Source organism: Gymnoscopelus microlampas (genome assembly GCF_963454915.1).
Source record: "Gymnoscopelus microlampas genome assembly, chromosome: 11".
In the NCBI taxonomy this organism is placed as follows: Eukaryota; Metazoa; Chordata; class Actinopteri; order Myctophiformes; family Myctophidae; genus Gymnoscopelus; species Gymnoscopelus microlampas.
In genome coordinates, this window is record NC_139948.1 from 28,678,123 (window position 1) to 28,693,791 (window position 15,669).

General features: G+C 40.4%; 2 protein-coding genes across 2 annotated transcripts; one reads left to right on the forward strand and one right to left on the reverse strand.

The window, feature by feature from the left end:
• Window positions 1-1,318: 1,318 nt before the first annotated feature.
• Window positions 1,319-10,606, reverse strand: znf653 (zinc finger protein 653; the record flags this gene model as incomplete). Its single annotated transcript, XM_084072078.1, has 10 exons — window positions 1,319-2,852; window positions 4,213-4,312; window positions 4,410-4,524; window positions 4,649-4,760; window positions 5,453-5,528; window positions 6,499-6,682; window positions 8,154-8,755; window positions 9,257-9,586; window positions 9,883-9,923; window positions 10,326-10,606. The coding sequence occupies 10 exons, from the start codon at window positions 10,604-10,606 to the stop codon at window positions 2,675-2,677; spliced, it is 2,019 nt and encodes a 672-aa protein (XP_083928204.1). The 3' UTR covers window positions 1,319-2,674.
• A 791-nt stretch (window positions 10,607-11,397) lies between these two features.
• Window positions 11,398-15,476, forward strand: swsap1 (SWIM-type zinc finger 7 associated protein 1). The gene is made up of 2 exons (XM_084071601.1): window positions 11,398-11,842; window positions 13,242-15,476. The coding sequence occupies exons 1-2, from the start codon at window positions 11,567-11,569 to the stop codon at window positions 13,803-13,805; spliced, it is 840 nt and encodes a 279-aa protein (XP_083927727.1). The 5' UTR covers window positions 11,398-11,566; the 3' UTR covers window positions 13,806-15,476.
• The last annotated feature ends 193 nt before the right edge of the window (window positions 15,477-15,669 follow it).

Here is a 15,669-nt window from a genome sequence, read left to right on the forward strand (position 1 = left end):
AAAGTACAGAAAACTCCATACATCATTAACACAATAACAAAACAACCATTTTTGTTCAAGAAGGGACAGAGAGAAGTGTTTAGATAACTGTTCAGTTTACTATCCCTTCTATGATGTAGAAGATGTATCCACTAATATCCACTGAAAGGAAACTATTAAGATTTGATTTCTGAGTAAGATGGAAGAACACCCAAATTGATATGTATCAGGCCACAGATTTGAAAAGATCTTAACTGAAATCTATAATTTGAATTGTCATTCTTATTCCATACACATCTTAATTTTGGAGAGGGGCTCATCTTCGTACGCTTGTAGAGAGGGAGAGAGAGCACAGAGACTGATGGAAATGAAAATTAGGCTACTTGATGGAAATGAAAATTAGGCTAATTAAAGGTAGGGTAAGTCATTTTCTTAAGAGTACGTTAAATAGCTCTATATTCTGATAGTACTCATTGCTATAATGTTTGTTCAGTAACAGGAGTCTCCATCTCTCTCCAGCTATTTATTAAACAGAAAAAGCACTCTCTCCTGATTGGCTGATATTTTGTCACCTACCTGAAAATGTATTTTCTGTTTATTAAAGAGCTGGAGAGACAGGGAGACCCCTGTTACTGAACACTCAATAGCAAAGATTACTATCACAACATAGTGCTTTAACCTTTTAGCAATTTTTGTTTTGTTTTAACTAGTACTTCAGACTACATGTTAGAATATCAAATTTGTATTATGCTTATCAGCTGTTGTTCCTGTAAATGTTATATATTTATCTATTAATAGAAAATAAAATAAAATGTTAGACCCATGGCATTTTGGAAAACATTCTGCCACTGACCTGGGTCCCTCAGGGCTGTATAGCCTACTAGATCCGCACCTTTTGTCCCTCTACATCAAATCTGTTGCGTTGTGAGCTTGAACAACTGCCATTTTCACAGAATATTCACCCTAGAATAGAGATGATAGGGTTCAAGTGGTTAAGAGTGAAAGACAGAGAAGGGAAGACACAGAGACGATTTCTAGCCCTGCCTTCTGTCTGGTGGAGATAAAAAGCATTATTTAGAGGAGCTTAGTGATATGCCTTTTTTTTCTTCAGTTGTAAAAACATTTAAATGAGCCTCACAGGACTGTTATCTATGTACATCTTAGCTCCCTTTAGTTTATAGGTGTACTACCTCAAGTCAAGACCTGCTTTGCTTTATATAACAAGTGGCACTTTCCCTGTCATGCCACTTGGATTGCATGTGTGCGCTCGTATGGTTCAATAAACGAGGAGTTTGACAATTTTGTCTCAAACACACACAGAGAGAGAAGTGTTCTTCAATAGACGAGAATACAGTTTAATGATCATTTGTTTCAAACAAATGCCTCAGAAATAAAATATGTGCCATATTCATGTTTTACAGTGATGTATCAGCTGATAAAACTGACAGAGGAGACAAAAAGTGCATCTGCTTCAAAGCTACATAAAAACATACTGGATCACACATGACAACAAGCACCCAGACCAAAGACGCTACATGAGAAAGGGAAGTGGACCACACAATTTTCCTGAGAAATTAAGTACCATATAAATCACACATGGAACAGTACTTCTCATCACAGTCTGTGTGTCAGGACACTTAAGTGATGGACAAAATAGGAAAAATGTATGATCAATGGGACTCTGCTTGTGTAGAGTTACACAAAACGGCCGACATAGACAAAGGGAATTAGCCTAAGAAGTCCAATATTTAACTTCAAAATCACCTTCAATAATCCCATTATAACGGTCATATAACAATGTAATCATCTTCAATACAACAATGTTGTAAAACATTCACATTGCTAACCTTTTGCCTCTATTTCTTAATTTTTTTGCCCTATTTCATACTTTTGTGATATGACAGTTTCACACAAAAGTAGTAAAAATAGCCGTGGAAGCTCGAAGCGCATGTTGACGCACTGCATAGTGAGCTTGTATATCAGCAGTTATCGCCATTTTAAATGTTTGATAATCTGTGGCTTTTATAAATATTTGTGACTAAATAATAACTACATCAATGGAACACAGGTAATTTTGTAACATTTCCTGAAAAGTAACGGTCTTGCACAAACAAGGTTTCTGCCCGACAGCGATCACATCCTTGACTCAGCAGATAGCATTCACCACATATTTGTTCTGCTTCAGCTTTCTTCTCACATTGATTTGAAGCGCATTATTCAGTCAACTCTTTTAGTGAAAAAGAAATCATTAAACTGAATTGGGGAAACAACACCAACAAAGTGCCTATCGTAAGTATCAGGAATCATACAAATCTGATGCTCTAATCGATATGTAAACAGTCATGCTGAATCGTGACATCAACAGTGGATTGAGGTTTTTCTTTTTACCGCTTTACTGTTTATCTGCTGCGTACAGCCTGTGTCCAGCACAGCTGTAAGACGGTCCCGCCTCTGAGCTGAATCATGTCTTTATCAACAGTCTCTGTAAAGACACATTTAGATCCTCAGTGTTCATTTAACTCTTAAGAGTGTACAAATGGAAGCAAATGGACCCGTCCATCTGCACCCTGATGATATTACTGTACAGGAGACAAGCCGCTTCAGAGGCAGAGGCTTAATCTTTCTAACTTCCTGTAGGTCTCACTGGGTCATCCCATGTCCTATTAGTAAGTCTTTGTTTAATTACCCAACCCTTTCAGGTTGCCTGCTTGTCAGGATGGCTCTTCAGTTTGTGGAATTTGACGCTGTCCAGCTTTTCAAACCTCTTTCCACAGTGCTCGCAGGTAAAGTTGTAGTGGGCTTCTGGCTTGTGCTTCTTCATGTGCCAGTTCAAAGACGCCCGCTGGCGACACTGGTACCCGCAGATCTCACATCTGGAGAGGGGTTGAGAGGGAGAGATTGAAGGTTCAGCAGATGGAACCAAGAGCGGAGTGATGGAGGTAGGGTGGAAGGGTCAGTTGGAGGGGTGGTTGTGTAATAATAATAATAATAATAATAATAAACTTTATTTGTATACTGTAGCACTTTTCACAAACAAGTTTAGTAAGTGCTTCACAACACAAACCACAAAAGACACAGTGTGGGAAAGAAAAACAAAACACAGACAGTTCAATTAAAACAAGTTCATGTTTAGAGAACTTTCTTCACTTATTTTCACTGCAATATTGGGCTGCGGTTATTTAACTGCACTTGTTTTGTAGCAAATGTAATATCTTGGTTTGATAGTTTTGTCTCACCCTCAATGTGATAAGACATTTAAAAATAAAAGGGTTGAATGAATCTTGTTCAACAGTGCTCAACATTTAGATTAAATAAGTCTGGTAAGTTCAAGTTTTGTCTTGACAAAAACAAAAGTATACAGTTGGAGGTAGACTGCATGAAACGACACTCACTAAATATTGGGAATAAATAACCTCCAAAACCTTTAGGCCCTAATTCAAAAACAGTGTACCTAATTAGCAGGAAGTACATTACAGGACACATATACACCAAAATATTTGATCTGTTGAACTTTGCATGAATATATCTAATTGATCTTCCACATCTTGCAATAATATTGCTTATTATGGTGAGAAATAATGACTGACAACATTCATATTTGTATTGATACTAATCTGCATTTTTCCATCAGTGGGTGAGTGAGTGACCACTCAGATTCTAGATACAGCCATGGCAACAAATCTATGCTGCTAGCCAGGTTAAAGGTTTACCAAGGGCACTCGGGTGGCACAGGGATAACGTTCCAGCCCACCACCGCGGAGAATAGGGGAGAGGATCCTCCGCGGTGCCGTCTGGTTCCAACAAACAATAATGGCCTTGTTCAGTGGTGGGAAGTGGGGCGGGGAGGGTGATGTCCCTTCCACATGTTATGCCCTTCCGGTGAAACTCGGCTAGCAGGGGACACGTTGTGTACATGTTGGGAACAAGCTTGTCTACACCCTCCCAAATGAACCAACCAGTTGGAGTCAGCAGTGACAAGGGCCTATCCCCATCCTCTCCTTTAATTCTAACCAATGGGAGAAAGCCAACCTCGGATTTAGTCACATTTGGAGATGTACCTTTGTTGTATTTGTTTTGTCCAGCATTGTGTCTGCCATTGTTGTTAGCTCCCTCTCTAGACTGTTTGGATTCTACTCAGTAATGACTGAGTAGGATTGTTTTAGGATGTTTGTGAAGCGTAAAAAGCAAACATAAAACAAAAATGTTGACAAAGCGTTGACATTAGTAACTTACTGAAGTGGTGTTTCTCCTGTGTGCGTCCTCCTGTGAACCTCCAGGTGATTCTTACGTTTGAATGACTTCCCACACGTCTCACAGATGAAGTCTCTGACTCCTAGAGTATAATTATATTAAAATACGGGATGACTTAAAATACCTGACTGACATAGCCAGGATTTAAAGTGTGTGTGTGTGTGTGTGTGTGTGTGTACCTGAGTGGATGATCATATGGCGATGAAGGTGGTTTGACAGATAGAACTTCTTTCCACAACCTGGATGTGGGCAAACCTTGGTTCTCCCCTTCCGGTGAACCAAGTTCACGTGGTTCTTTGATAAAGAAAGATGTGGAACAAAATATATCATTATTATTGTTAGAACCATCAGTTTAACAACCTACTATTCCATATCAGATCAACGTGGCAGAAAAGAAGCATCCAGAGATATATTTTACCTGAAAGCTGCTGATGGCTACATACACTTGGCTACAGCCCTCATATGGACAATGGAACATCTTGAGCATGCCGTCTGCTTCGATGACAGGGCCTCGTCTGTTTCTCTTTGATCTGACACAGCAAAATAGGAGAGTAGTTATAATTGGAAGAGTATGGCTGCAGTGGCATTGGTTAGTGGCTCTACGGTTTGAAAATAAATCAATCAACTCCTTTTTACTCTCATGATATCCTCCAAGTCACCGTTAGTATGCAAATATCTATTTTGTTTAAAAAGGTACCATCATGCCCATTGGTTATTTTTAGGGCAGAGGTCCACATACTAACATATGCTCCATGCTGCAATACAAACTGACCGGGTCCTTTCAGACAAATCTTACAGTGTTTAAAGTCCTTCAAACTAGATCTCTTCACAGGTCCTTCCAAACCCGAAAACCCAAGACCTGAGTGTTTGGGTCTATTATAACTACTGCAGGTCTTGGGTAATCAATTATTTTCTTCCATAAATACATTTAAAAAAGACATTTAAACTTGACATATGACATGCAACATTTATTGGAATTATGTTCTAAAAACCACATTGCCTACTGTCAAATTTGGTGGAATTGCAAGGAAGAAGCCATCCATAAAAAAGGCACCAGACCAGGTTTCAGTTTAAAATACATTTTGGAACTGTGAAGACATCTACTTCAAACAAAATAACAGTAACATTTGAATTAGAGCCACACTTTATGAATGAACTAGGGCCCTAAAAACAAAAACACACATATGCTTTGAAGTTACCAGTTTAGTGTTAAGTTAATCACCTGCTCAGGCTCCTGTGAAGTTCTCTCTCACAGCTAGGTTCAACAGTGGGCTGTAGCAGTTGCTTCTCACTCAGGGCTGAGGAGGAGACAGCACAATCCATTACAAATCAATGCAAATAATCTATAATGTAGAATAGTGTACAGTATGTGATGAAGACACTACATCTACGTTCATCAACCAGTGGGTCATGATCCAAAAGTGAGTCACAAAGCCTCCTCACAGGGGCAGTGACTAGGAACAACTTAAACATGTAAACTTAAGGTAGGGAAAGTGATATTTATTTGGTCATTATTTGGTTATAAGTATAAGGTAGCTGATATATTGCACTTTTACCTTAGCGCTAGGTATACTCTTGGTTGCTTGTTTTTGCAGGAAATGTACTTAAAACTTCTGGTGATTAGTAGTTTTCGTTCCCTACCTATGTTGAATACACTTATTGTAAGTCGCTTTGGATAAAAGCGTCTGCTAAATGACTGTAATGTAATGTAATGTAATGTTATATATATATATATATATTATTTTTTTGTCAAAACTAAACTTAAAAAGGTTAAAGCACTATATTCTGAGAGTATTCATTGCTATAGAGTGTTTGTTCAATAACAGGGGTCTCTCCGTCTCTCCAGCTCTTTAATAAACAGAAAAAAAGTTCCAATTTTGTCTGCTCATTTCTTTGTGTCATCACTTTCAATTTCACCTGTATGAGAGTTCTCTCTCCTGATTTCCCGATTACCGACATGAAAATGTATTAAAGAGTTGGAGAGACAGGGAGACCTCTGTTACTGAACAAACACTCTATAGCAATGATTACTATCAGAATATACAGTTATTTAACACTTATTTTAACAAAGGAATATCACTTACCCTACCTTTAAAACCGTTCTGAAATTTGTGATTTTGACCTTTTGGGGAAGAATAATACTAATAAGATGAAGAACAAGAAAAAAGAAGAAAATCATGGTCTGTATTAATGTGTTCCTTACATAGCAAATGCACAAATCTGGAGTTTTTGTTGGCCTAATTCTAAATTCTAAAATAAAGAGTCAACCTGTGATGGATTCATCTTCCTCTGCTGTCCTGAGGTCTGGTTCTGATTGGCAGATTGTGGCAGCGTTGTAGGTCACGCCCTCAATGACAGTGCAGGTGACTTCCTCTACGTCTCCACCTCCCATATTGAGTTGGATTCCCTCTGAGGCAAGAGCTTCATAACTGGGGCCAGTGATGATAATCAGCTGTAAATGACACATGAGTAATTTACAATTTACCATCAGAACAATGCTTTGGTTTAACAATAAAGAAAACTAGGGCAACCTAGATGGGTGCATATCTGAGCAAAGACGTCATCAAGGAAAATTACTGTACAGAAAAGCGATGGCTTTCAAACGCAATGCAAACAGTCTCATCCTACGATGATTAGTTCTGAAATGATATGTCAATATGTACAATAGGTTAATCAACAATTGACCTTCTTGAACTTAACTACCAAATACTTCCGATAATGAGATATGACTTTGTCTTGTGATTTGACAATGATAGTGTGTCAGTGTACTGAGCCAGAGTGCCGTACACAACATGCCTACACAAACACAAAACCTCATTAAGATAGTTTCGCAATGGCTTTGTGGCTAAATAAAAAATAACACAATCTCATGTGGTCCACATTCATAACACATGTAGAGAACCTGACATTTACGTAAAAATAAAATAATATTTAAACGTCATGGAGTCTCATTCGGTAGCTCAGTGCCTCACTCGCTTTTCATGTTATATCTTATGTACTATGAGGTGTGTTTACATGTTAAAAAGACTAAATTAACCTGAATTTGACGTTTAAATAACAATTTGAGATTTTCTCTTTTTTTAAAGGGAAAACGAAAGTTTTTTCTTTTTTATGCCCTGTCTAGCATATGCACTATGAGGTGTGCTAGACGAGTATGGATGTTTACGTACATGCTGTAAAAGGGATGAAGTGCATTGCATATGACAGTGTGTCCCTGTTGATGTGCATTGTGCACATGGGTTTTGGGCCAATGGTCTTGCTGGGAGGATTGGACTGTGCCATTTATGTATTAGTATACTTACTATTATATATTTTTATAATTATTAGTATAGGGTTTCCGGGTGCCTGGGTAAGGTTCCTGCCCACCACTGTAGAGACTGGGTATTGAATCCTCCATGGTGTATCTGGCTTAGCCAGGTGCTCCAACAAACACAATTGGCTGTGTTCGTGGGTGAAAGCCGGGTGGGGAGGATGATCTCTGTCACTGAATTAGCAACTCCTACAGGTTGGTGAGGGGACCGAACCAGGAGGAATAGCGTGTCCCTCTGCATAAGTTAAACCCTCCCACGGAACCTCCTCCCTGTCAGGTAATAATAAGTGGCTGGTGACATCGGAGAAGACACATGGTTGTCTAAACCCTCCCCAAGACCAACCAGTAGGGGTGAGCAGTGACAAGGACTACATGGGTAAACTGAGAATTGCCATAACAATTACATTAGGAGAAAATGTTTTTCTGTTTATGGACATTTTATGTTCTGTGTATGTGATATGTCTTGGTAGGTGGCCAGGATGGGGGGGTTGTGAAGGGACAACCGTGTGATGATTGTCATCCTCATGCTATACTTGAAAAACGGATTAAGTTATATAAAAAAGAAAATAAATATAATCCAAGTGTAGTGAGTGAATGGCTATCAAGGATCTACCTGTGAGCCTTCTAGAGTTGCCCTCTGGTCTGGTATCTCACAACTGGTCACCGCCGTTTGTAGAGTCTGAGGGTCAAATAACTCTCCTTGCTCTGACACCTGCATGGGCGGTGGAACCAACAGGTCGGGTTGAGAGTCTAATCCAACAGGGTCACTCGGGCTCCGGTAGAGTGAGGGGTCCTCATCCGTCTTCTCCAGTCTGTCTGTTAGAGATGCAGTCACTACCACGCACTCATAGCCATCTGGTGAAGCCCCCATTCCTTCATCTCTGAGTCTTTCCCTCCCACCGTCACATCCTTCTTCTTCTTCTCCGCCTCCTCCATCCCCAATTCTGCCTCCACATCTGTCTCTTCTCATATCCTCCACCTCTTCTTCATCCTCTGAGTCAATGGGCTCTCCCACCGCGTGAAATGCAGTGTCTGTCTCATTAGAGCCTTGTTGTCTCCCCATGACCATCTCCATCTCCCAGACAGTCTGCTCCGACAGTGGAATGTCTCTGGAGGGAGCCCCCATGCTGGGCAGGTGGTTGAGATTCGTGGCCTGTCCCACACAGATCATAGGTGTATCTTGCACCTCAGAACCATCCAGATTTTCTTCAGCATCTACAGAGTAGTAAAGAGATAATTTGTAGTCACTTTACTGAACCATGTTAAGAGCAGCCGCAAGGCAAAAGCGAGTAAATATTTGCATGTCACTTGTTTATATGATCAAATTAGTCTAAGATAGAAAGGGTGCTCAACTCTGGGTCTAAGAAAGCCAAAATGGATGTGGTATGTGTGTGTATTATAACTTGACAAGGTGAAAGGGGAAAACCTCATGCCCAAAAAGTGTCAATTTGTATGCTGCATTAAATATCTCAAGATTATACAACAGAGAGTGTAGGTTTTGTGTTTTACGTTGATCTGGTTTATAACATCAGCCACTTTACAAGGAAACAATTCTTTAAAACGACATGTTCTTTTGAGGAAATGGAGAGTTGAGCTGGAAAAGGGCCTGGCTAAATTAGTTACTGCAAAGTCAAATGCAGATAAGAATCGCATTTCCTTCTCTGACGTACACATTTAAACCTTTTGCTATCAGCTTAGTTTTACGACTCCAACAACCTTTGAGCCGTCTGTCAGCAATTGTTTCCCTTCTCCTCTTCCTAGTCATGATGCCTTTTGCCACTGGGATGTTTATTCTGGTAACTGTCTCTCCATCATCCTCTCCGTTCATCAACGCCCCCTCCTCGGGCTCTGAATCGCTAGCCTCCCTCGGTGGCAAGTAAAGGAACTGCACAAACGAGTGGTCAGCGTCACACTGCCAGATAGCTGTAGTGGAGAAACCCAGCTGGGGCTCCAGGACTCTGAGCTGGGGCTCGTGAAGGCAGGTGTGGGAGTGCTCCTGGTACCATGTCACCAGGCTCTGAAGGCTCGACACACGCTCCTTCCTTCCTGTGAAAGAATAGGAGATACAGTATGTAACAAGAGAAAACAATAGCAACTGAGTGATTTAATGTTTAAACCACTTAAACCCCATGTGGTTGAGCGGAGTCCCTCAGGGCTCTATACTAGTGTATTTTCTGTTTTCTTATTTATTGTGGGGAAAGCTTTCTCTGAAAATAGCCGAACGTCAAGCTCACAAATCGGCGCGCTGCGTCGCGTTGTGAGCTTGTCGATCTGCTATTTCCCCCACAATACGGATGCTGGGGTTTAAGTGGTTAATGCACTGATACAAACTGACTACTTACCCCTTTTGGGCTTCACTGATAACTCAGGGGCAATCTTCTTCCTATTAAGACAGTTATCATACGGAAAAAATATATTTGGATATCGCCTGGATAAGCAATGCACAGTGCAACATAGTGAAACACCCAACAATGTGGTCAAGATGCCAACACTTTGGTGGCTGCATGTATGAGCAGAGTCAGACCTGTCTACTAACTAGCATTAAAGGAGTAGTTTGACTCTTGAGACTCAGCCGGTCATTGGCTTAGGAGTGCGACTGGAAAACAAAAACCTCTCCACGAATTCAAGGCTTTATGGGGTGTGTAATTGATAGAAAATAAGTGTTTTTTTTGGGTAAACTACTCCTTTAACGAATAAAGTGAGCGGAGCGTAGCTCCCCCCCCCCCCCCCCCCCCCCCCCCCCATTATAAATAAAATCCATTATTATTATTATTATTATTATTACCCGCAGTATTTCTGCTGGTACTTGTCTCCATAGGTTGAGTTCAGCAGGATCAGATACTCTGCCAGTCCGGCGTCGCTCAGACTGGTCCTCCTGCGGAGTTCACTCCATAGCCTGTGGGACTCCCCCAGGTAGACCCGTCTCACGTCGTACTTCTTCCTGGACTCCAGGCGCCGTTGTGCCCGGTCGGTGTCATTGAGCCTGGGCCGCCCTCTGCAGCGCCTCAGAGCACAGTCTGCGTCCAGCAGAGGAGCCTCCACTTCTTCTGCATAGCGATCCGCCATCTTGGCAACAACAGCTGTTGTTGTGATTGCCAAAGATTACGGAAGCTGTAGTCTGACCTAACAGGAAGTCTGAATATGTGGTCGCCTGATACATAACTGTCATGACAATCAATCATGAACTACAACTTTTCCCCTTTTTGGTCCGTACATCTACATAAACGTTCAGATGTCAAATATAAAGTGCTTACCCCATGGCCACGGATGTTACAATTAAGTACGGCCCCTCAGAAGTACCTGTATATTCCGTATTATTCAATAAAAAGTATTTTAATCCGATCGGTGGCCATTTACTTCGTATTTCCTCCATATGGTTTCAACTACGCGACCCTATCGGCTGGGAGGTGTACTGCACTCTGATACATTATAACTCTATGAGAAAATGGCCACCGATCGGATTAAAATGCTTTTTATTGGACAATACGGAAGATACAGGTACTTCAGCGGGCCCGAACAGAATTGTAACATCCGTGGTCATGGCATAAGCACTTTATATTTGAAATCTGGAAGTTTATGTAGATGTACGGGCCGTAAATGAAGAAAGTGCCAAAACCAGGTTAAAGTTCATCCGTGACGGTCGCGACAGACGACCGTCGTGTGATCCATGGCTAGAATGTATGATGCATTCACACGCGTACATTCAAAAACGTTCGTATATCCTTGATGCAAAAACCAAACCACAGCGTAATAATAATCACACACGTGTGTGTGAGTGGGTGCCAGGGGACAACAACGAGCTTAATATCCAGTGTGACTGACTGTGCACTTTTAGAAACTCTGTGGCGGAACACAAACTTAATAGAGTTTGTTCCACACGGACCCGTCAGCAGAACGGACATACACGTGAAACATGTAAACATTGACAAATCAAACAAATGCGCGAAATCAACACTATGGTGTTGTAAATCACTTTAAGGTTAATTAGTGAGGCGCAGGTTTATTGTACACTTGCATATCATCATCATGGCAGATATACTGACTGTTGTATTCAAGACTTTTATTCCACAAACGGGTGTTAATACGAAGGATTTCCAACTCATTTCCCCATCATCCTCAGCTACATTCAGTGCTCTGGTGGTCGGGGATCGCAGCATCACCAGGTCTCTGCTGCTCCTCGCGGCCGTCACAGCTGCCTCAGAGCTGGGGATCAAAGTGTTGTTCTTCACACAAACACAGATTCAGAGCCTACCGCTCCCTCTTCAGAGCAGCATGTCTAAGCTGAGCCCAGACAGTTTGAAGGTAACTTTTTTTTTACCTTCCCGTCCTGGCCATGTACGTGGTGTGTACCCAAGTGCAACGTTCGAGCTCGTTGAGTTTATGTAATTAAATCAGTAATGTGTGTTTTTGTATTCTGTGAATCCTTCTAACACGCCACGGTGGTCTACCCTGTAATAATAACTTTGTTATATAGCCTTGGATCAAGACTATTTTCACCAGTAAAGCCCGTGCTTCTCCGTAGTCCGTACATGTACAAAAAATATGTAAGGTGCTTACCCGGTTGCCCCAAATGTTAAATCGCACTTTGGAGTCTTTATGCACTGTTTTAGTCAATTTGTATATATATCAATAGATATGCGTTTTAATCCCGTCTGTGTCTGATTCTGTCGGAATACAAGTTCCCTGTATTCCTCAATGGACGGTAGTTACGGGGCGCATCCGGTGAAAGTCGGAATTACACTTAATGTGAACAGGAAGTAAACGAGGGGGGGAATAGCGTTGAAGCACATACGGGATTAAAACACATATCTATTGAAAAATATGTACTAATACAGTGCACAAAGACTCCGAATTGGAGTTAACATTTGGGGCAACCGGGTAAGCACTGTATCACTTCCTGGGATCGTTACAATATATCCCTTACATGTATGGAGAAGTACGGGCTTAACTGGTGTAAGTGCAGGACGCACTGGGGGATCCAAGACTATCGTAGATACGAAAGTAAAAGTCATACTCGATCAAATTAAAATACATCTATTATAGTCTTGATCCAAGGCTACCTATGTTACAACCTATGGCACCTTTTTCTTTTTTATATATATTTATTTACATTATATTTATTTTATAAATGGGGGTTTAAATGCATTTAAGGCTTAATATTTCTACTATTTCTACAAAATCATTTTGGGTATATTTTCCAAAAGGATACATTTATTCTTTATTTCTTTACTTATTTTTGTGTGTGTGTCGGGGTGGGGGGGGGTGTCAATTATTAGCTGCACAGTGCCCACTCGACATGTATCTGTAGCTAGTAAAGAATTGTGTTTTGGGGAGGGGCTTATCTATGTTGCTCCCTCTCTTCTCTACAGATGATAAGAAGAGAGATGTCTCTGCACAGTTTACACATATCTGTCTCTTAGTGCACAATACAGATAATTTGGGACCATGTTTTGCAGAAAGGTCGAAGTGAAATGAGTTGTAGGTGAAAATATTGTTCAGACCGCATGTTTAGAATATGTATTGCAAACTCCTGAATAGGAGAGTTACCCTCATGAACTAATTTATGGTCACACAGGTCTGAAAAGTTAATTAATCTGAACCGTAAACCTGACTTAGTGTGCATGTCTCTTCCCCAAGCAATCTTCTAATGCAACTTGTTTGTTTTTTGACTAACTGACTTACACGCTCTCTCTTTTTTCAGAAAATCAAGTTTTGCTATCCCAGGACTGTGACAGAGCTCCTCCAGCAGGTGGCCAGCCTTCACGAATCGGCCCCTCCATCTCTGATAATAGTTGACAGGCTGGAGGGCTACCTTCACGGTGCAGGAGGCTGTAGCCATAGTGAATTTCAGCAGGTGGAACAGTCCTGCGCTGCACATGTCTCTGCATTGCTGCATGACACGGCTGCATTTCTCACCCAAGTCCTGGAGCAGCGGGACTTGAGCTTGGCGCCCTGCCGAGTCATTACCTCGTTCGAGTCACAGTTGGAGGTCGGACAAAGGAGTGGGGAGCTGTCGGCGCCAGATCCCATGCTCTCTGTGCTTGATCGCTACTTCCAGGTTCGGTGTACTTTGGACAGAGATGAGAGCTGTGGAGCCACGGCAGCTGATCTGCAAGAGGTGTGGCACGTGTACCTCTCTGGGACGGGTATCACAGAGACAGAAGCCCCCTGTACTGAGGGAAGCAAGATCAAGGAACCAGGCATAGCACTGGAGTGGCGGTTGGTTGTTTCTCATGATGGCTTAATGGAGTTTACATCGGTTTGAATGTGTTCAAATCACAGACTTCACCAGTGAAAGAATATGTAATGGCAAGATTTTGATATATCCTAGAGAGGTACTGTTCTACAATAGGTTGTGGTGTGCATAACTAAAAGACAATTGATTAGTCTTGGAATTATTGCCCTGTTGGCACATTACATACGTTTAAGTAGAAATGTTATGTTTTTGCATATTGATCTGAGACGTAATGATTTATGATAATCAAATGTCCCTGTTTTGTTCAAATTCATATTTTGTTTTACCATACTTCTCTGTACATTCAACTAACCAGTTCCATCCTATTGGATTACGGTGCTGCTAGCTGATCTACAAGTTATTTATTTGGCTATTTTCAGTGAGTGACACAGCTGTACAACAACATATAAATCAGGCTTTGTTTATGTCTGAACCTACATGACTCCCCTGGCACTATAATGTGTGATAATGTAATCTTTTGTAAAGCCATGCTTCCTTATCTTACATTCAGTAGAATGTGACCTGGGAATCACCCATTCAACTCATATGACTGTTTAACTGCCATGCCAGTGTCTTTCAAGTCTTGTGTCCTTATTAACCTTGGTTTCAACTCAGAGGATCCACATGCTGAAGATTGTACATAATTTAATGAGTTTAAAGTTGCATTTTCATAAAAAAATATATATGAAAATAAAATTGGTTATATGTGAGTAGACATCACAGATCTTTGAAGTCACAAGTGGCATTCTCAGTTTTACTATTCCACGTAATCACAGTAAACAAATAAATCACCTTCAGTGTGAGCAAGCTAAAACAATAACAAGAAAATAGTATATTAAAATGTGAATCTCAACGGGAAAGAAATGGAGAAATATCCTATTTCAAAGTAAGCGTTGAAAAATTAAGAATTTTAAATGGATACCTTCATAGTTGAGTGCATGTCCTTGGAAATAGTTACAATTCAATAGACTTATTTGTTTTTGTTTTGCTTTAGAGGGGATTCCATTCCATACCTCATTTCAGATCATCACCTTCCCTTAACTTATTCTGCAAAGAATTGTAATCAGCCATTTAAAGCATTTTAGATAACTAGTTTTAAACTAGCTACCAGCAATTTATTGTGTAATTAGTTAGGGTTCCCTCCCACAAATGTGATAAGCTGGCACAATCAATGTTCTATGAATGAGACTTACCTAATTGCTGGATGTTATTATATGTCTTATGCTAAACATAAAGTGTAGAAGTGTATTATTTACAGTTTGATTCCATCCATGCAGTGTTTTTTTTAAAGTAATAATTGGGTGTAGAGTAGACACTATACAGACATACATACTCTTGTCTTGGTGGTGATGAGTCTGAAGACAAGATGGTGACATGCACTCATTGGAACTCCTTGGAACCCTGGAACCACTTCCAAGAATTCTTGCATTCTATATACAAGGAAAATAGTAAGTATCTACTATAATCACTAATTGTACATTCTTCCTGCAGCTACTGTATCTTTTCATTCATGCAGGCATTTTGTGTTTAGGAAATGGTCATAGCATAGCAATTTAGCCTAATCATTGTTTGAAACAATAGTAATACGATGGACAAAACAAAACAATCACACATATTTACAAATACAAGTTTCATCAGCATTTGGACCATAGAATATAAATGACAGTGAATATTAAACATTCACTGCCAGAATTATTTCTGGCCGCGTTTGCCCACTGCCAAGATTTTTCATTGAAAAAAAAAAGTACTCAGGAGCTGAGATACAGCATTTTTAAGTTTTAAGTTAACAAGGAAGTGGATGGGAGTCTAGATCTTCGAAAAATCATATCTCCTTGGTCTTTGGGTGAAAAAAAAAATAAAAAAATGTAAAAAAAAATAAAAATATATATATATA